The 21216-nt window shown below is 42.6% G+C and overlaps 1 protein-coding gene across 2 annotated transcripts in view; it reads right to left on the bottom strand.

Annotated features, from left to right (window-relative positions):
* Positions 20727 to 21216, bottom strand: part of LOC104732677 (1-aminocyclopropane-1-carboxylate oxidase homolog 3-like) — a 2569-nt gene continuing 2079 nt past the window's right edge. Inside the window, exon 4 of one of the 2 annotated variants that reach the window (XM_010452248.2) lies at positions 20727 to 20986. In XM_010452248.2, coding sequence (XP_010450550.1) covers positions 20888 to 20986 — 99 coding nt within the window. In that variant the 3' untranslated portion in view covers positions 20727 to 20887. Of the gene's footprint in view, positions 21143 to 21216 lie in introns of both variants that reach the window. The other variant, XM_019233990.1, reaches the window with a different exon arrangement.

Below are 21216 nucleotides of genomic sequence, written 5' to 3'. Positions count from 1 at the left end.
AATCTCCATCCCAAGAATCTTCTTTGCAGCACCAAGATCCTTCATCTCAAACTCTTCTCCCAGTAGCCCTTTCAACTCAACAATATCATCCATATTGCTTCCAGCAATGAGCATATCATCAACATACAACAGCAAAAATATGGGAGAATTATTACCAACGTTCTTCACATAAACACAACAGTCATACTCACATCTCTGGTACTCTATCTGCAACATGTAAGTATCAAAACGTTTGTACCACTGTCTAGGAGCCTGCTTCAGCCCGTATAAAGATCTTTTCAGTCTGCATACAAGTGCCTCCTCTCCAGACTTGACAAACCCTTCAGGTTGCTCCATATATATCTCTTCCTCCAAATTCCCATGGAGAAACGCTGTCTTCACATCCATCTGCTCAAGATGCAAATCCCAGCAAGCTACCAGTCCCAACACAACACGGAGGGACGTGTGTCGAACTACAGGGGAGAAAATCTCGTCATAATCAACCCCTGCCCTCTGTGAGTACCCTTTCGCTACTAGTCTCGCCTTGAAAGTCACAACTTCCTTCTCAGTGACTCCTGTTTTCCTCTTGAAGACCCACTTGCAACCAATTGCTTTCTTCCCCTTTGGAAGTGTTGTAAGCTACCATGTCTGATTCTTGTTCAGACTAACTGTCTCCTCTGTCATAGCAGCAATCCATTCTTCCATTTCATGACTGTTAATAGCTTCACGAAAACATGATGGATCATTTGTACCAATCATTAAAGCATAGCTAGCCATATCTTCATACCCATATCTGACAAGTGCCTTCACTACACGCTTTTCCTTGGTTGCAGCCAAACTCCCCTCTGTACGTATCTGATTACCCTTCTTCCCCACCTTAGGAGACTGCTCCACCTCAGGGGTTTGCTCATCTGCTTCTGCTGCTGGTCTAGCTTCACTAGACTCCTCTTCATCCTCCGCTATCTCTGAACCAGCATCAGCCTCAATGGTTACAGGAACTCGTTCTGAACTCGCCTGTAGCAGCATGTACTGCTCATCAAACACCACATCTCGGCTGATCACTCTTTTCTTAGCCTCAGGATCCCATAACTTGAAACCTTTCACGCCTTTCTCAAATCCCAGAAAAATGCACTTCTTGGACTTCGAATCCAGCTTTGACCTTTCGTCGTTGGGAACTAACACATAAGCTGGACATCCAAAGATTCTCAAGTTTGATAGATCAATGTCTACCCCAGTCCATACCTCTTCAGTAACCTTTCCTTCTAAAGAAACCCTTGGCCATCTATTGATGAGGTAGACCGCCATGTATACGACTTCAGCCCAGAAGATCTTCGGGAGTCCTGCATTCAACCACAAACACCTTGCTTTCTCTGCAATAGAACGATTCATCCTTTCACTTACACCGTTCTGTTGTGGTGTTTTCCGCACTGTAAAGTGCCTCTGAATACCATGCTCCTCACACAGCTTCTGAAACTCTCCATTCGTATACTCTGTACCATTATCAGACCTTAAATACTTCATCTTCCTCCCTGTTTGGTTTTCCACTTCAGCCTTCCAAATCTTAAATTTCTCAAAAACTTTAGATTTCTGCCTCATGAAGTAAACCCAAACCTTCTTAGAAAAATCATCTATAAAGATGACATAGTATGTACTTCCTCCTAATGAATGTTCTTGTGTAGGCCCCCACACATCAGAATGCACATAGTCTAAAAGACTCTTTGTGGTGTGTATACCTGTCTTGAAAGATGCCTTGGACTGCTTCCCCATCACACAGAACCTACAAAACTCCATCTTACAATTCTTCAAACCATCCAGAAGACCCCTCTTGTGAAGTTCAGACAAACCATGCTCTCCAATATGCCCCAACCGCATATGCCATAGAGCTGTGTTATCTGATTCAGTTACCACGGCTGCAGCTCCACCTACAACCACGTTTCCAAGTAAACGATACACACTCCCTGCTGTGAGCTGACCCTTCATCAACACCATATCTCCTTTGCGCACATTCACACAGTTATCATCATCAGTTTCGAACCTGAATCCGTCCCTGTGAAGTGAACCAAGAGATATCAGATTCTTCTTCACCGTTGAAAGATGCCTCACTTCAGTTAAAATCCTGAAAGTGCCATCATACATCCGAAATTTGATCTGTCCAATGCCAACAACGCTGCAGCTTCTATTGTCAGCCATTTGAACAGTTCCAAAATTTCCAGCCTGATACGTGTCAAACCAATGCTTGTTTGAAGTCATGTGGAATGAACAGCCTGTATCCAGTATCCAAGAATCTGTGTGATTGCTTGTAGTCACTGCAAGCAAATCGAACTCGACCTTCACTGCGTCTTCTACCTGAACCATGTTCACAGAATTAGATGAACCTCCTGTCTCGTTCTGCTTCTTGTTCAGAGGACAATCTCTCTTATAGTATCTTGGTTTCTCACACTTATAACAGATTATCTTCTTCATCTTGCCATCTCTCTGCTTTCCCTTGTTCTTCTGTACTCCGCTACCTTGACTTATACTCACATATAGTCCATCACCTTGAGGGTTGTCACTGCTACCACCACCATGCTGTTGGCGTCGGTTATGATGCCCAAGCAGCGAGTCTGTAGCCGACTGCAGACTTATCGTCTCTTTGTCAGCCAATAGTGCAGTCACCAACGTCTCATATACAGGAGTTAAAGAACACAACATCAGCATGGCGTTATCCTTGTCCTCAACTGTAACACCCACACGCCCTAGATCTCCAGTGATCTGATTGAATTGGTTAATATGCTGGACCAGATTTGCTCCTTCAGCCATCTTAAACCAATACAACCTCTGTTTCAGGTACAGCTTGCTAGATGGGGACTTCGACATGTACATCTTTTCTAGCTTATCCCAGATCTTTTTTGAAGATCTGAGATCTAGAACCTGATGCACGACTTCATCTCCAAGACATGTTTGTATCATTGAACCCTCCTTCTCCCTCATCTCATCCCAATCATCCTGCGAGATCGCTTCTGGCTTTGTGTCTAACAAAGCTTTCTTCATCCCTTGCTGATTTAGCATGTCCTTCACCCGGGTCTGCCAGAGACAGAAGTTACCTGTTCCATTGAAACGTGGAACCTCAAACTTTAACTCGTCATCGAGCCTGGCGCTCTGATACCAGTTGTTGTGAATTCGGATGAACAGAAACAGAATAAGAAAGACTTTGAAAAGAGAAACAGAGTGTTCTTGAGGCGAATACCCTTTATCTAGGGTTTATATTATTAATCAGATTAACAACCTTACAATCCCCTAGTCTTCTTATATAGGCCTCAAAAAACTCGATACAATAGGAAATAAAAGATCTTGTGAATCTTCTAGAATCTATTACACCGTATAGGCGGCTGCGCCGCCTACACCCCCAAAATCCTAACCCTAAGTTGCCTTGAGTCGGTCTCTACAAAAGCCTAGTAAAAGCCCAGTAAAAGCCTTGTACGCCTTACACAGTCTTGTACATCTTTGTAGACGTCTTCAGAGATTTCAAGTCACTTTAACAACAGTTGATTTGCATGTATTGGGAGATAGAGAACCAGAGATCGACCGAGATCGACGGTCGAGGTGATAAAATCAAAAATGGAAGTCATGAAGATATTAGATAAATGTTAATATTGGTTTAGGAAGTTAAAAATTATCAAGAATGTATAAATAATATTTAGTTTACATTTATCTTTATCTTAGTTTAGGAAACTCATCTCTATATAAGAGAATGTATCTTGTACAATTACAATTATGAGAGTCTAATATAATTCTTACTTTAACATATTATGTATTCTTTACTCTCATCAAATCTATTATGGTATCGAGCAGTCAATCCTGTGGATCTCTATTCATATGGGTTAGAGTTTCGTTAGTTTTTGTTTCTATGATGTTCTATCTATCTATGTTCCATCATTTCTTCTTAAAAAAAAAAAAAACAAATCCCTAATTTCTTTGACCTATTGTTGCTTGCTTCTTATGCAAACTTCACTCTTTTTATTTTATTTTATTGATTGGGTTGGTTGTGTCTTTGGACTTTCAGAAAAAAAAAAAAAGGGGGAAAAGGAAGAAGGACGTGAATCGTGATTCTTTTCTAAGGAATCATGTTGTATTGGTTAGTGATTTGGCCACGTTTGATTCTTATTGACTAGCAAGTTTGCTAGGGCGGTGATGAAACTTAGACGTGCGGTGTGTTGAACGATCGATCATAAACCAATGGTGATCGTTGGTATCTAAAGAAAAAGAAGAAGCCAGTTGGCTTGTTTTATAGATTCGGCAAGCGATAGTGTTTTTTTTTTGGCTAGCACAAGTGTTAGTTTCTTGAAGAACAAGACATCGGATATACATGAATCGGTGAGAACGTTCCGTGATGATGATGCTTAAGCCATTAACGGCTCATCACGTTTATCCATGGTATTGAAGATTGATGGTGATGAGGTTTCACCAAGTTTATCATAATTATGGGTTTATTGCTTAATCAAGCACAACCTAAGGAATTGATTCTATGGCTGAGTATAAATGCCACGAAGATGATTCTACGGCCGAGTATAAACGCCATTGATGACTCTATGGCCGAGTATAAACGTTGTTGATGACCCTACGACTGGGTATAAACGTCGATGACCTAACGGCTGGGTGTTACCGAAATCCCGGTTTAGGGATTGCATCGGTCAATGCAAGGCTGTTTTTCTGCGGTTCGACTTAAGTTAAACGCTGCGTTTTGGGTTAGGAAAACCCTACACTCGAGTTTTTGTCTCATTAGTTGTGTTTGGCCGCTTTTGAGAGAAAACAAAAAGAGAGAAAAAAGTTTCCTAAGTGTTCTTGAGTGTTCTTGGTGATTTATGGTGATTGGAGGCGTTTCCTGTAGAGATCTGTAGCTGAGATCGTTGTAGGAGCTTCCTAGGAGCGTGTTCTTTTTTGTTTAAGGTTCAGAAACTTCTTGGCAAAGGTAAGTGCATGACCATGGCTTATCTAAGCTGGAGATATCTCTGATTTTCTTGTTATGTGTTGTTAGGCTTATTAGATTGTTATTTGGGACGTTAGAAAGCTTTCTTGTGGCTTGGGATCGAGTTTTATGGTTATAGGAACGAAGATCCGGCGAGAAGCTTCGAGGGAAAACGATGCTCGGCATTGCATCGGTCGATGCAATTGCGAGGACGGCGCGTAAAACCTAGGTTTTCGTGCTATGTCGAGCATGCATCGGTCGATGCAATGGGAGCATCGGTCGATGCAAGTTAACCTTGCATTGGTCGATACATAACATGCATCGGTCGATGCAACCCCAACTGGTGTCGGTTGATGCAAGCTTGGTGTCGGTTGATGCAAGCTTGGTGTCGGTCGATGCAGAGTCCTGGTTTGTTACTGTTGATTATTGATTGTTGGTTGATGGTTAGAGATGTCTCTATTGCTTGTGTGTATAGCCCAATACATGGGAGGATTGTCTTACTGAGTGTTTATAAAATACTCATGCATTGCAATTTGTGTTTGTGGTGCAGGTAAAAGCAAAGTGTGATCGTGAAATCAAGGCAGTGAAGAGGAGGATGTTCTGGAGACTCGATTGGTGGTTGTCTGGCATTGCTAGGTTGCTAGAGTTGGGTCATTAGAAACATTACTAGGTTGCTGGTTCTATGATTCCTGTTGGTTGAATTTTGGATATTGTTTATGTTATAATATTGGTTTTATTATTGGATATTTATTGGATATTGGTTTTGTTATTTCCGCTGTTGGTTGTGATTGTGGCTAGGTGGCTAGTGGATATGGGACCACTAGTTATAGTTTATTTATTATTATTTAATATTTATTTATTTAAAAAAAAAGGTCGGGTCGTATCAGTTTTTGGTATTAGAGCCCTTACGGTTCTAGGTTTGGGTTCACTAGGCTTTGTGCTGTAGATGTTGTGGATTTTCATGCTTTACTTGATCATGTGAGTTAGTCAATTGTGTGTGGCATGGAGTCCTAGAACATCCTCTTCGAGGCTATTGTGTGATTCCACGGTGAGTTTATGTTTCTGTGTTATAATAGAAATTGTTTGCTCAGTCTTCTGTTCATGGTAGTGCAGATGGCTAGAGATGGTGCTGTTGCTGGTCGTGGACACGGACGTGGTCGTGGACGCGGATGTGGTCATGGTAGGGGTAGAGGCCCAACAGTGAGTGAGACTGCGGAGCAGAGTGTGATAGTTGAGGGTGTTGGCGAGTCGCAGGGTGTCCAGAGGGATTCCATGAGTGTGGCCGGAGGGAGCGGTGTTGATGCTCCAGTGGCCGGTGATGCTAAGGTCCCGGGTGTGGGAGTCCCAGCGGAAGGAGTCCCTGGTGCTGATTTTGCGGCTTTGCTAGCACAGTTAGTGGAGCGGCTTCCAGCAGTGGAACCGGCTGAGACTCAGGTAGTGCCACCAGTGGTGGCGGAGGAGCGGCAGCCAGTGGCTGCGGATGCAGGAGCACATGGACGCTACTTGTCCATGCTCAAGGAGATGAAGGGCATCGAGACTGCGCGGTTTTCAGGTGGTATAGATCCTACTGATGCAGATGCGTGGAGGACGAGTGTGGAACGTAACTTCCATACTCTGAGATGTCCTGAGGAGTTTTGGGTGGACATAAGGGGTCCACCACTATATTGGTGATGCTCAGGTGGGGTGGAGATCAGTGGCTGCTAGGAGAGTGCAGAGGGAGATGTCTTGGGCTGAATTCGCCTTGGAGTTCAACCGCAAGTATTTTCCTAGAGAGGCATTGGACCGGTTGGAGGCGCAGTTCCTTCAGTTGTCTCAGGGGACGCGGTTAGTGCGGGAGCTAGACTTAGAGTTCAGTCGACTTCTATGTTATGGGGATCGGGCTACGGAGCCTGAGGAGGCTCAGATCAGGAGGTTTTATGAGGGCTCTTCATGATGACTTGAGGGTCTATTGTAAAGGAAGTAGTTATGCTACGCTTGCAGAGCTGGTTGAGACTGCAGCAGAGATTGAGCAGGATATCCGGGCACAGTTAGTGGCAGTTAGTCCAGCAGTTCATCCTAGTAAGGCTCAGCATTATGGAGGTTCTAGCAAGGGCGGCAAGCCTGCGCAGGGAACCAAGAGAAGGTGGGAGGCTATGCAGACGTCGAGTGGTGCGAGTTGCTTCAAGTGTGGGAGCAAGGATCACAAGATTGCTAGCTGCCCCAAGAGGAGTGCTCCGATGGCAGCTGTTCGTGTATGCTATCATTGCAGGGAGCCAGGGCACATCATACCCTTGTGTCCCAAGTTGGAGCCGGTAGCAGTGGCAGCGTTGCAGCAGGTGCAGCCGGGTAGGTAGCAGGTAGCACGGATTGAGCAGGCGCCACGAGTTTACACGACTGCAAAGACTGGTGGAACCAGTGTCAGGGCGATCACACGTATAATTTCTGGTACTTAAACTTTATTAATTTCAGTAGGTTCAGATTTTATGTTTTCCTGTGATAAAGTGTTAGGTTCTCAACACATGAGGTTTGTGTAAGGACCTTGGTTGTGGGCGGGTTTAAGTCTCATGTTATGTTTGATTCTAGAGCTTCCCATAGCTTCATTATGCCGGAGTGTGCAGAGAGCGCGGGAATCAGAGGGGATCCCGGGGAGCGTACAGGAGTTGTCAGAGTTGCGGGAGGCAAGTTCCTGAGAGTTATTGGACGAGCTAGAGGAGTTGATATTCAGCTCGCAGGAGAGTCGTGGCCAGTGGATTTGCTTATCAGTCCAGTGGAGTTGTATGATGTTATTCTCGGGATGGATTGGTTGCATCGGCATATGGTGCATTTGGATTGCCATCGGGGTAGAGTGGAGATTGAGTCCAGGAGGGAAGTTGGTTTTTCAGGGTATTAGACCGACTTCAGGGAGTCTCATGATTTCGGCCATTCAGGCTGGGAAGATGATCGAGAAGGGCTATGAGACTTATTTGGTTACTATATCAATGCCAGAGTCAGTGGGGAAGTCTACGGTTAGCGGTATCCAGGTTGTTGAGGAATTTGAGGATGTGTTTCCAGTCATTGCAGGGATTACCACCATCTCGGTCGGATTCTTTCACGATTGAACTAGAACCGGGGACAACGTCGTTATCCAAGGCTCCTTACAGAATGGCTCCAGCAGAAAAGGCAGAGCTGAAGAAGCAGCTAGAGGATTTGTTGAGTAAGGGATTCATCCGTCCTAGTGTATCACCGTGGGAAGCGCCGGTGTTATTTGTCAAGAAGAAGGATGGGAGTTTCCGGTTGTGTATTGATTACCGGGGTTTAAACCGGGTCACTGTGAAGAACAAGTACCCTCTTCCAATGATCGATGAGTTGTTGGATCAGTTAAGGAGTGCTACTTGGTTCTCTAAGATATATTTAGCTTCGGGTTATCATCAGATACCGATAGATGAGGCAGATGTGAGGAAGACGGCTTTCAGGATGAGGTATGGGCATTATGAGTTTGTGGTGATGCCTTTCGGGTTGACTAACGCACCAGCAGCGTTTATGAAGTTGATGAACAGCGTGTTTCAGGAGTTTCTGGACGTGTCTGTCATCATCTTCATCGACGATATCCTGGTATTTTGTAAGAGTCTTGAAGAGCATGCAGTGCATTTGAGGGCAGTTCTAGAGAAGTTGCGGGAGCAGAAATTGTTTGCTAAGTTGAGCCAATGCAGTTTTTGGCAGCGTGAGATGGCTTTTCTGGGTCATATTGTTTCTGCAGAGGGAGTTTCTGTAGGTCCGGATAATATTCAGGCTATCAGGGATTGGCCTAGACCGCAGAATGCCACAGAGATCAGGAGTTTCCTTGGTCTGGTAGGTTACTACAGGAGGTTTGTGCAGGGGTTTGCGAGCAGAGCACGTCCATTGACTAAGTTGACAGTGAAGGATGTTCCTTTTGTTTGGTCACAAGCGTGTGAGGAGGGCTTTGCAAGCCTTAAGGAGATGTTGACTACTACGCCAGTGTTGGCTTTGCCTGAGCAGGGAGAACCCTATGTGGTTTATATGATGCATCTAGAGTTGGTTTGGGGTGTGTGCTTATGCAGCATGGGAAGGTGATTGCCTATGCTTCGCGGCAGTTGTGGAAGCATGAGGACAACTATCCTACTCATGATTTGGAGATGGGTGATGTAGTCTTTGCCCTGAAGATTTGGAGATCTTATCTTTATGGTGCAAATGTATAGGTGTTTACAGATCATAAGAGTCTGAAGTATATATTCACTCAGCCTGAGCTGAATTTGAGACAGAGGCGGTGGATGGAACTTGTGGCAGACTTTGATTTGGAGATAGCCTATCATCCTAGTAAGGCTAACCTGGTTGCATATGCTCTGAGTCGGAAGAGGGTAGCTTCGGCTCAGGAGCAGGAGATGGAGTCTCTGGTAGGAGAGATCGGTGCATTGAGTTTGTGTGATGTGTCTCAGGAACTATTGGGATTGGAAGCGGTTGATAGAGCAGATCTTCTGAGTAGGGTGCGGTTGGCTCAGGAGAAGGATTTGGGGCTGGTGAATGCCTCAAAGGATGGGGATTCAGAGTATCAGGTCTCAGATAATGGTACTATCTTGGTGCATGGTCGGGTTTGTGTGCCCAAAGATGAGGATTTGAGGCAGGAGATCCTGAGAGAGGCTCATGCGAGCAAGTCTTCTATTCATCCAGGAGCGACTAAGATTTAACGTGATCTCAAGAGGTACTATCACTAGGTCGGGATGAAGAAGGATGTAGCTAGTTGGGTCGCGAGGTGCGATGTGTGTCAGCTAGTGAAAGATGAGCATCAGGTTCCTGGCGGGTTACTGAAGAGTCTACCCATTCCTGAGTGGAAATGGGATATGATCACTATGGATTTTGTGGTTGGATTGCCAGTGTCTCGGACTTTTGATGCTATATGGGTCATTGTGGACCAGTTGACTAACTCAGCACATTTTCTGGCCTTTGAGAAGACTGATGGAGCAGCGGTCTTGGCTAAGAAATATGTGAAGGAGATAGTCAAGTTGCATGGGGTGCCAGAGAGTATTGTGTCTGATAGAGACTCTAAGTTCACTTCGGTGTTCTGGAAGGCATTTCAGGCAGAGACGGGCACTAAGGTGCATATGAGTACAGCTTATCATCCCCAGACCGATGGACAGTCAGAGAGGACGATCCAAACGCTGGAGGATTTGTTGAGGATGTGTGTGTTGGATTGGGGTTGCCATTGGGCAGATCACCTAAACCTGGTAGAGTTTGCTTACAACAACAGTTATCAGGCGAGTATTAAGATGGCTCCTTATGAGGCCTTGTATGGAAGACCATGTTGGACACCGTTATGCTGGACTCAGGTGGGGGAGAGGAGCATGTCCAGAGCATATTTTGTTCAGGAGACCTCAGAGAAGATTCGGGTTCTCAAGCTGAACATGAAGGAGGCTCAGGATAGGCAGAGGAGCTATGCTGATAGGAGGAGGAGAGATCTTGAGTTTCAGGTAGGAGACAGAGTGTACCTCAAGAGGGCCATGTTTCGGGGTCCGAACAGGTCATTGACAGAGACTAAGTTGAGTCCAAGGTTTGTGGGTCCGTTCAGAGTGATTGAGGGGGTGGGACTGGTAGCATACAGGCTGGAGTTGCCTGAGGTTATGTGTACGTTCCACAAGGTTTTCCATATTTCTATGTTGCGGAAGTGTCTCCGTGAGGATGATCAGTTGTTGGCTAAGATTCCTGAAGATCTTCAGCCTAACATGACTTTGGAGGCGAGACCAGTGAGGGTTCTCGAGAGAAGAATCAAGGAACTTCGGAAGAAGACGATTCCTTTGATGAGAGTTTTTTGGGACTGTGATGGTGTTGAGGAGCAGACTTGGGAGCTAGAGGCGAGGATGAAGACAAGGTTTAAGAAGTGGTATGAGAAACAAGCCGCAACTTGAGCTTGTCTAGCCTGGTCCCATCTGTAATCCGTGGCTGGAGCGGGAATAGAGTATTCCAGCCCATCTCTCTTGTTTACTTGGTCGCTTAGGGGTGGTTGGTTGTGCGACTAAGTAACAAGATGATGTGGTGTTCGGGGTATTAGATTCCCTTGAAGCAGGGTTTTGGAGGAAAGTTTCCTGAAATAGAGGTTTCCAAAAGTGGAAAGTGCTAAAAATGGAAAGTTTTATGTGAGTTAGAATTTGTCCATTTCAGTGGTGATGATCCTTGGAGGGGCTTATGTGGCCTTAGTGGCAGACTTTTGAGTCATTGTGCCCGTGTTTGGGTGGTCTTTTGAGACATTGTGTGGCCTTTGTGGTGGGTTGTTTAGCCAGTTGTGTGGCCTTTGTGGCGGGATGTATAGCCATATGTACCTTTGTGGCGGGCTGTTTAGCCAGATGTGTAGCCTTTGTGGCGGGCAATTTAGCCAATGTGCCTGTTGAGGCGATCCTTTGGGATGTATGGTCTTTGTGACGGTCCTTCGGGACAAGTGGTCTTTGTGACGGTCCTTCGGGACGAGTGGCCTTGGTGGTGGTCATATTTAGGACATTTGTTTGGCCTTGGTGGCGGTTCTGTTGAGGACATTTGTTTGGCCTTTTGTGACGGTCCTGTTTAGGACATTTGTTTGGCCTTGGTGGCGGTTCTGTTGAGGACATTTGTTTGGCCTTTTGTGACGGTCCTGTTTAGGACATTTGTTTGGCCTTGGTGGTGGTCCTGTTTAGAAAATTTGTTTGGCCTTCGTGGCGGCCCTTGGGGCATGTATATGATCCTTGAGTGGTCATGAGGTATTCCAGTGAGGGGATATGTGGTTGGTAGGACATTGTGATGTTTTACGCGAGCCACATGAAGGAAACCTGGATAGGGATAGGACTCAGACGTGTTTAGAATTGTTTGCTCGCGACTATTGGGGGACTTTGGTTCTCCTAGTACTGCCATATTATGGGACTTTGTGGCTTGGAAGTATCGTTGGTATATCGAGTTTGGATGACGATCCGGGGGCGCGCTGTAGGGTGGCTACTTGAGCGACGAATATTGGACTTCCTTATATATATTATGGCATGCGGGCTTAGGCCCGATGAGGAGCTAACATTATGGCATGCAGACTTAGGTCTGATGAGAAGCCAATAAAAACTCAAGGTTTAGACCTATGAGTAAAGAAAAGTCCAAAAGTCGAGAGCAAATAATGCCTGGAGCGTGAGCCTATCGCCTAAAGGTGACCTTTCGTAGATCGGTTGGAGGAGTGAGGGCTGTGGAGACGGTTGCACAGGAGTCCTTGACTGATGGTTGTTCGAGATCCGAGGACGAATCTATGTTGGTGGGGGAGAATTGTAACATACGCAAACCAAAATCCCGGTTTAGGGATTGCATCGGTCGATGCAAGGTTGTTTTTTTGCGGTTTGATTTAAGTTAAACGCTGCGTTTTGGGTTAGGAAAACCCTAAACTCGAGTTTTTGTCTCATTAGTCGTGTTTGGCCGCTTTTGAGAGAAAACAAAAAGAGAGAAAAAAGTTCCCTAACTGTTCTTGAGTGTTCTTGGTTATTTCTGGTGATTGGAGGCGTTTCCTGTAGATATCTGTAGCTGAGATGGTTGTAGGAGCTTCCTAGGAGCATGTTCTTGCTTGTTTAAGGTTCAGAAACTTCTTGTCAAAGGTAAGTGCATTACCATGGCTTATCTAAGCTGGAGATATCTCTGATTTGCTTGATATGTGTTGTTAGGCTTGTTAGATTGTTATTTGGGACGTTAGGAAGCTTTCATGTGGTTTGGGATCGAGTTTTGTGGTTATAGGTACGAAGATCCGGCGAGAAGCTTCGGGGAAAACGATGCTCGGCATTGCATCGATCGATGCACTTTGCGTCGGTCGATGCAATGGGAGCATCAGTCGGTCGATGCATAACATGCGTCGGTCGACGCAACCCCAAATAGTGTCGGTCGATGCATGCTTGGTGTCGGTCAATGCAGAGTCCTGATTTGTTATTGTTGATTGTTGATTGTTGGTTGATGGTTAGAGATGTCTCTACTGCTTGTGTGTATAGCCCAGTAGATGGGAGGATTGCCTTACTGAGTGTTTATAAAATACTCATGCATTGCAATTTGTGTTTGTGGTGCAGGTAAAGGCAAAGTGTGATCGTGGAATCAAGACAATGAAGAGGAGGATGTTCTAGGGACTCGATTGGTGGTTGTCTGGCATTGCTAGGTTGCTAGAGTTGGGTCATTAGAAACATTGCTAAATTGCTGGTTCTATGATTCCTGTTGGTTGAATTTTGGATATTGTTTATGTTATAATATTGGTTTTATTATTGGATACTTATTTGATATTGGTTTTGTTATTTCTGCTGTTGGTTGTGATTGTAGCTAGTTGGCTAGTAGATTTATTATTATTTAATATTTCTTTATTAAAAAAAAAAAAAGTCGAGTCGTTTCAAGTGTAGCCGCTTTGACCCTTTGACCGGGTATAAACGTCGATATCCTAACGACTGTGTATTGTAGCCGCTTTGACCCTATGATCGGGTATAAACGTCGATGACCTAAGGGCTGGGTATTGTAGCCGTTTTGACCCGGTGGCCGGGTATAAAGCCGTTATTTAGAAGATTTGTCCAATTTCATCTGTGTTACCATGTATGAGCTTGCCGGGAGATATTGGGAGATGGAGAACCAAAAATCGACCGAAATCGACGGTCTAGGTGATAAACTCGAAAATGGAAGTCACGAAGATATTAAATAAACTCGAAAATCTATCATCATGCTTTTGAGTTCTTTGTTGAAGTTGAGTATATGGACTGGAGACCACGGACATCTGGATACCTTTCATTCTAAAGAACCCACCACCACAAATTCAGCCTTCACTGGAATCCTTCTTCCCCACTTGAGGACACAGAGCCAAAGAAACAAACGTTTGTTGAGTCAACTCTTTAGATGCCTCGTAAAACAATATGGTGATCATCAGTAGATCTGTAGATGAACTATTTTTTTTACAAACAATATGTTGCACTTTTACTATTTCAATTTTATGTGTGTGATTTTAAATAAAATTCATTCTGTTTCTTCTTCTTTTCCGGTTGCACTATTTGTTTTGCTAAGGAGAAACGCGTTATTAGACTTTTTTTTCTAAACAAATAAACAAAAACAAAAATCTGACGTAATAAGAGCCTTGGTAAACAAATACTACGTCATCGATTTAATTTAATTTATTTTAAAGACTCGAGTCACTCAACTTTAATTTACACAAATCATATTTTCCACACTTTGCCTCAAGTTCAACTACTCTCGCACTCTCTCTCTCGATAGGACCAACCAAACCAAAGTCTTTTCCTTTTTCTTCAAAATCTCACATTTTTATCTAAACCTAGAATATGATCTATGCTAGAACATGGGTTAAAATTCTTTCATTTTCCTTTTGTTTATTTGATAATTTTTATTTAAAACATCGTATATGTGATTATTTTATTTGTTTTAAAATGTTTTTTTTGATGGAATACTATGGAATGTCATTATATATTGAATATGACTTAATAAAAATAAAATCTATTCTGTAAGATATATTCTAGTATATCTAGATTTTGACTCGCGGTATAACGCGGATTAAGTAGTATGATAAAAAAATTAATTTTTGTTTGTTAATTTTATTTGATTTGTTTACTATTTAAAATTATATATTGTATTTTGATTGTTAATTTTATGACTTAACCTATAGTATAGCGCATATTAGTTTTAGGACCAAATATGTAACAAAATCATCGTGACCGAGAAAGCCTACCAAACAACATTATTTCAAACTTAAATTTAATCTGAGAAATCATATTTTTGAAATTTTAACCCGTGCTCTACCAAGAAATTTTTTCATATTATAATGACATATTATTGACCCGTGCTATAACAAATCAAATTAGAGTGTTTACAATTTTTAACTTTTTGATCTATCATATATTTATGATATTCTTATAAAAAACAAATTAAACTATTTTTGAAAATTCCAAATTAAATTATTTAAAATTTTTATTATAGTATATAAAACTATACAATTCAACAAAAGAAATATATAAAATGAATTTAAATATTCAAATTTTGACCGTTACTCAATCAAAATTTTCTGATAAGGTTAGGTAAGATTTTATTTTTAGTATAATCGGAAATCACTTGTAATCTACGAAAGAGTGATTAATTTCTATTAATTTCTGAGATTTTTTTTCTATATATGGTTGGTTAAATATTCTTTGAGATTTTATTTTATTCTTTGTAATATCCTTTTTAAGAGGATCATAATCCTAAATCTATATAACCTATCAAATAATTAATTCATATAACCTATCAAATAATTAATCTTAGTTATAACCTATATTAATATTATATGGTCTACCAATTTGAAATCGTGCACTTCCGTTTTATTAAAAAAGGATCATTCATTCAATTCATATCATCAAATAAAGAAACAAGGTTTGCTTTTTTTAATCAAAATCTCCGCAGTTATATAATTTTAGTTCATAAAAATTGCTAGTAATAAAAAAATTTAAGATAACAATTAGATTACTGTTTATACCGGTACTTGTACCTTCGGCCTTTATTGGGAATCGAATTTTTTTTTAAGCCCATATCATCTATATCGTCTATTTACAGTTTGTGTAATTGTGCTTACTGTGTGATGATGAATGAACAATGAACTAAAAATCTTAGGAAATTAGGGTTTAGGCATCGCTCCAACATGGTTGGAGCCTCCATTCCAGAAGCTTACGGCCAAGGAAATGGATCTCACACCATTCTTCCGCAAAATAGACAACTTTCTTCTTTACTAGACAAACTGATTATTATTATTGGGCTGTATATGGGCTTCGACAAGAGTATCTTGGTCGGCAAGTATAGTTTAGGGTTTACTCAATATTGTATTATGTATATAAACAATGTATGCCTTTTATGAATAAAACACACACACATATTCTCTTTATTCTACATGGTATCAGAGCAAAATCCTGATACCTAAATCTTTTGTGTCTCAATTTTTTGATCAGTTGATCCTTCTTTTCTAGTTCATTTGTTCTTTGTTTGATCGGTTGATCTCTTTCTCTCGTTTGTCTTCTTGTTTCATCGGTTGATCGGGTTTTTTTTAGTTTCTGGTCGTTTTCTTTGCTCCACACAAGTTATGACTACACAAGGAACACGATCTCTCTCGACATCTGGAGCTCTCGCCACCCTCGGTTCAACCAGCGGCGACAACACGACGATGTCGTCGTACTCCACGTCTTCCACGGACAACCCCGGTGCTATGATCTCTGTGGTTACTTTAACGGGAGACAACTACAATGAATGGGCCTCCGAGATGCTCAATGCTCTTCGTGCGAAGAAGAAGACTGGATTTATTGATGGTTCCTTGAAGAAACCAGGGGCTGATAGCTCCAATTTGGAAACATAGAGTTCTGTGAACTCCATGGTTATTGGTTGGTTGCGTACATCGATCGCACCTCGTGTGCGTTCTACCGTTTTGTTTCAGACCAGTGCTTGAGATCTTTGGGAGACCTTAAGGAAACGATTCTCAGTTGGGAATAAAGCTCGGGTGAATCACCTTCGTTCTCAGATTGCTCTTTGTCGACAAGAGGGTAAGTCTGTTATTGATTATTACGGGAAGCTTGTAGCTTTGTGGGATGAGTTGTATACTTACAAGCCTTTACCCGTGTGTTTTTGTGATGGGTGTTCCTGTGGTGTTTATGCAACTATTGCCACAGAGAGAGAAGAAGAAAAGGTGAATCAATTTGTCATGGGTCTTGATGAATCCAAGTTTGCGAATGTGATACATTCGATTGTTGATGCGGATCCTTCTCCAGCCTTGGATCAAGCTTACTCGCGTGTTATACGTAAAGAACAGAGACTTTTGGCAGCTAAGAATCGGGAGCATCAGCAGGACGCCGTTGGGTTCACTGCTCGTCGTGATGTTGGTTCTGGTTTGCTTAGTGGTGATCAGCGTGTGGAGACCTCTGTTCGTGATCGTCACTTGCTCTGTTCTCACTGTGGTCAGACTGGCCATGAGAAGTCGTTTTGCTGGCAATTGGTCGGATATCCTGAATGGTTTACGGAACGCAATGCTCGGAACGGTGGTCGAGGATCTGGTACTGGTCGAGGTCGTGGTAGAGGAGTTGGTCGCGGTTGTGGTCAAGCTGTCTCTGCTTACACAACAAGTCCCAACGTTTCCATCTCCAATTTATTTCCTGAACAGTGGAAAGCTCTTTCCTTGGTTGCTCTTGAAAAAATGAAAAGCAATCCAGATAAACTTTCTGGTAAGATTCCTGGAGATGTTATTATTGATACTGGTGCTTCTCATCATATGACAGGCAATATCTCTCTTCTTACTAATTTGGTTGATACACCATCTTGCTCGGTTGGGTTTGCTGATAGTAGTATTACGTTTTCAAAGCGTAAAGGCATCCTTCATCTTGCAGATCGTGTATCTTTGTTAGATGTTCTTTACGTTCCAAATCTGAATTGTTCCTTGATATCGGTCTCGCAGATTCTTAAACAAATGTAGAATTGTTTTGCATTATTTACCGACACTCTTTGTATTTTACAGGACCGTTTCACGAGGACTCTGATTGGAGCCAGGAAAGAGTGTGATGGGGTCTACTATTTAACGGATGTGGCAACGGCTAATGTAACTCGTGCGGCAGCTTCAGTTGATCAAACTTTGTGGCATAGGCGGTTGGGAAATCCTGCGTTTTCTGTACTTTCTTCTTTACCCGTTTTGTTTTGTGTTTTGCAATCTGCTAGTCTTAGTCCTTGTGACGTTTGTTTCCAGGCTAAGCAAACTAGAGATGTTTTTTATGAAAGTTCAAATAAAACAAAGGAGTGTTTTGAGTTAATTCACGTTGACGTTTGGGGTCCATATCGTGTTGCATCTTCTTGTGGTGCTGTTTATTTTTTGACAATTGTTGATGATTTTTCTCGATCCGTTTGGACGCATCTCTTGTTGGAGAAGTCTGAAGTTAGACGTATTATGGAAAATTTTTGTGCTTACTCCGAGAGACAATTCAATAAGCAAGTCAAAACAGTGCACAGTGATAATGGCACTGAGTTTATGTGTTTGACAAAGTTCTTTGCAAGTAAGGGGATCCTTCATCAAACCTCTTGCGTTGGCACACCTCAACAAAATGGTCGGGTTGAACGTAAGCACCGTCACATTCTTAATGTGGCTCGTTCCTTGTTATTTCAAGCTGGTTTGCCGGTCTCGTTTTGGGGGGAATCTATACTCACTGCTGCTTATGTTATCAACTGCACACCCTCTAAGTTACATAAGCGTCAGTCTCCTTATGAAGTTTTGACCGGTTCTCAACCATATTACGATCAGATGCGGGTGTTCGGTTCCTCTTGCTATGTGCACTTACGGGCTCGCCACAAGGATACATTTGGGTCGCGTGTCGATAATGTGTGTTTGTTGGTTATCCCTTCGGAAAGAAAGGGTGGCGTGTGTATGACCTTACGACTCATGAGTTCTTGGCCTCTCGTGACATTGTTTTCCACGAGACGGAGTTTCCGTTTTTACTCAATACCGACCAGCCTTCACCTACACCGGACCAGGCTTATGAATATGATGATTGGGATTTACAACCGGGTTCTGTTGACAGGGGGAGTGGTTCCATCATTCCTGCTATTTCTGCTCCGGTAACGCAAGAGATTAGTGATAATTCTTCTCCACCAGTACAAGAACCTAGTATGGTTTCTCCTACGCTTCCGCATAATGTTGTGTCTTCCGAAATCTGTGTCCCACAAGATGCCGCGGTGGTTCTTGTTCCAGATCACACGGTCGTGCTCTCTCCAGGTCAGGACATGGTTGTTCCTGATGTTTCTTCCAATGATGTTGATGCTGTTGGTTCTACTAGTGAGACTCTCTCTCTTGATGAGGAGGGTGAATTGGGAAAAGGACAACGAGAAAAGTTCCCTAATACTCGATTGACTGGCTATGTTACTTATAGTGCTTGTGTTGCCGAAGACCCCCATCACGCTAACATCGCTCCAATCACTTTCGAGTCCTCGTCTACGGATCTAGGTAACGAGAAATATCCTCTCACGCATTACATCGCTGATGATTTATTTTCTCCTACACATCGTGCATTTCTAGCAGCTGTGACTACAGGCATAGAGCCGACTTGTTTTAAAGATGTTGTGAAAGATGATCGATGGAACGGTGCTATGACTCATGAAGTAGATGCACAAGAAGAAGCTAAGACTTGGAGTATTGTTGATTTACCACCGGGAAGACAGCTCTTGGAAATAAATGGGTGTACAAGATCAAGTATAACGCTGATCGGACTATTGAGAGGTATAAAGCTCGGTTGGTCGTCCTTGGCAATAGACAGGTTGCGAGAAAAGATTTTGAGGAAACATTTGCTCCTGTGGCCAAAATGTCTACTGTTAGTGGTTTAATGCAAATTATCTCGTCCAAAGGATGGGAGGTTCATCAAATGGGCGTTAATAATGCGTTCCTTCACGGTGATCTTGAAGAAGAAGTTTATATGTTGTTGCCCATGGGTTTTCGTCATAAGCATCCAAATAAAGTATGTCGGTTACATAAATCTTTGTATGGTTTAAAACAGGCTCCTAGGTGCTGGTTTGCAAAACTAAGAACGGCGTTGCTCGAATATGGTTTTGAAGAGTCCTATGCGGATTATTCCTTGTTTACTTTGACACGCGGTGATGTCAAGTTGCGTGTCCTGGTTTATGTTGATGATCTCATCGTTTGTGGTAACAACTTACCGTCTTTGCAAGAGTTTAAAGATTACTTAGGTCAGTGTTTTCTCATAAAGGATCTTGGGAAGCTTAAATATTTTCTTGGTATTGAGGTTGCTCGTAGTCCGGAAGGCATATTTTTATCTCAACGGAAGTATGCGCAGGATCTTGTTGATGAATCCGGGCTCTTGGGAACGAAACCGTCTAAAATTCCTATGGTTCAGAATCATCAGCTCAGTCTTGATGAGAGTCCATTGCTTCCGGATCCTGCTCGCTATCAGCGTCTAATTGGTCACCTTATTTACTTGAAGGTCATGCAACCTGAGCTCACATACCCTATTCACATCTTGTCTCAGTTTATGAAGACTCCACGAGAAGCTCACTAGGATGCTGCCTTGCAAGTGGTTCGCTATCTAAAAGGGTCGGTTGGCCATGGCATTTTACTCCTTTCTGATACGGAGCTGATTCTCACGGCATATTGTGATGCTGATTGGGGAACATGTCCTTTAACCTGTCGTTCTATCAGTGCCTTTTTCATGTTCCTTGGTGGCTGTCCTATCTCTTGGAAAATTCAGAAACAAAAGGTAGTTTCTCGGTCTTCGGAGGAGGCTGAATATCGCTCTATGGCGGATGCTTTGAAGGAAATTGTTTGGTTGCGCGGGTTGCTTAAAGATCTTGGTTTTCCTCAACAGGCTCTGACATGACTGTTTTGTGATAATAAAGCGTTTACACATTGCCGCCAATCCGGTTTTCCACGAATGCACCAAACACATCGACAGGGACTGTCATTTTGTACGTGATGCTATCCAAGATGGCGTCATTTCTATGGCGCATGTTCGGTCAGAAGATCAATTAGCTGATATCTTGAACAAAGCTCTTAGTTTTCAACAGTTTAGTCTTCTAATGTCCAAGTTGGGCATGATATCTCTCCCAGCTCCATCTTGAGGGGGAGTATTGGGCTGTATATGAGCTGCGACAAGAGTATCTTGGTCGGCAAGTATATTTTAGGGTTTACTCAATATTGTGTTATGTATATAAACAATGTATGCCGTTTATGAATAAAACACACACATATTCTCTTTATTCTACAGTTATTCTCAATATCTTGAGATACTATTGGAATTTGAATACTTTTGGATCTGTTAAACTTTGCATACAGTGTAATGGTTTAATCATTTCTATAGACTATAATGAAACATATCGTTTAAAAATGGAATTTACACCTTTACTTGAACCAAACCGAAATAACAATATTAATTTATTAATTCTACATGTGGCTCACACATCTCCAACATCTTAAAATATATCATGAGTCGTATACGTATGAAAGTAGTAGCTCACAATGTTTCATATTTTAAAGTGGAGTAAAGCAGAGGTTCCGTCAAGTCCTTTGTCAATGAAGTAAGCAGTGTAGTCTGTAATGGTGGTCTCTCTGTACTTGGGAGGGTTTTCTTCAGACACAAGCTCTCTAATGGGTCCGTATACTGTAGGATTCGGTTTCAAGGCGGTGGTGAAGAAACATGCTACAGAGACCCGAGCTCTAGTTGCTCTGTTCGCCAGTACTCTATGCTCTAAACTAATGAAGTTGTCGTTTGTTATAAGCTGCATTAAAACCCAAAAAAACAAAAAACCTTTGAACCAAGAGGACGATCACTTACGCAAATCTAGCATTATGT

This window comes from Camelina sativa, chromosome 12, assembly GCF_000633955.1.
Source record: "Camelina sativa cultivar DH55 chromosome 12, Cs, whole genome shotgun sequence".
In the NCBI taxonomy this organism is placed as follows: domain Eukaryota; kingdom Viridiplantae; phylum Streptophyta; class Magnoliopsida; order Brassicales; family Brassicaceae; genus Camelina; species Camelina sativa.
Note: the sequence above shows the minus strand (reverse complement) of the source record. Positions and strands in the feature narration are given on the sequence as shown.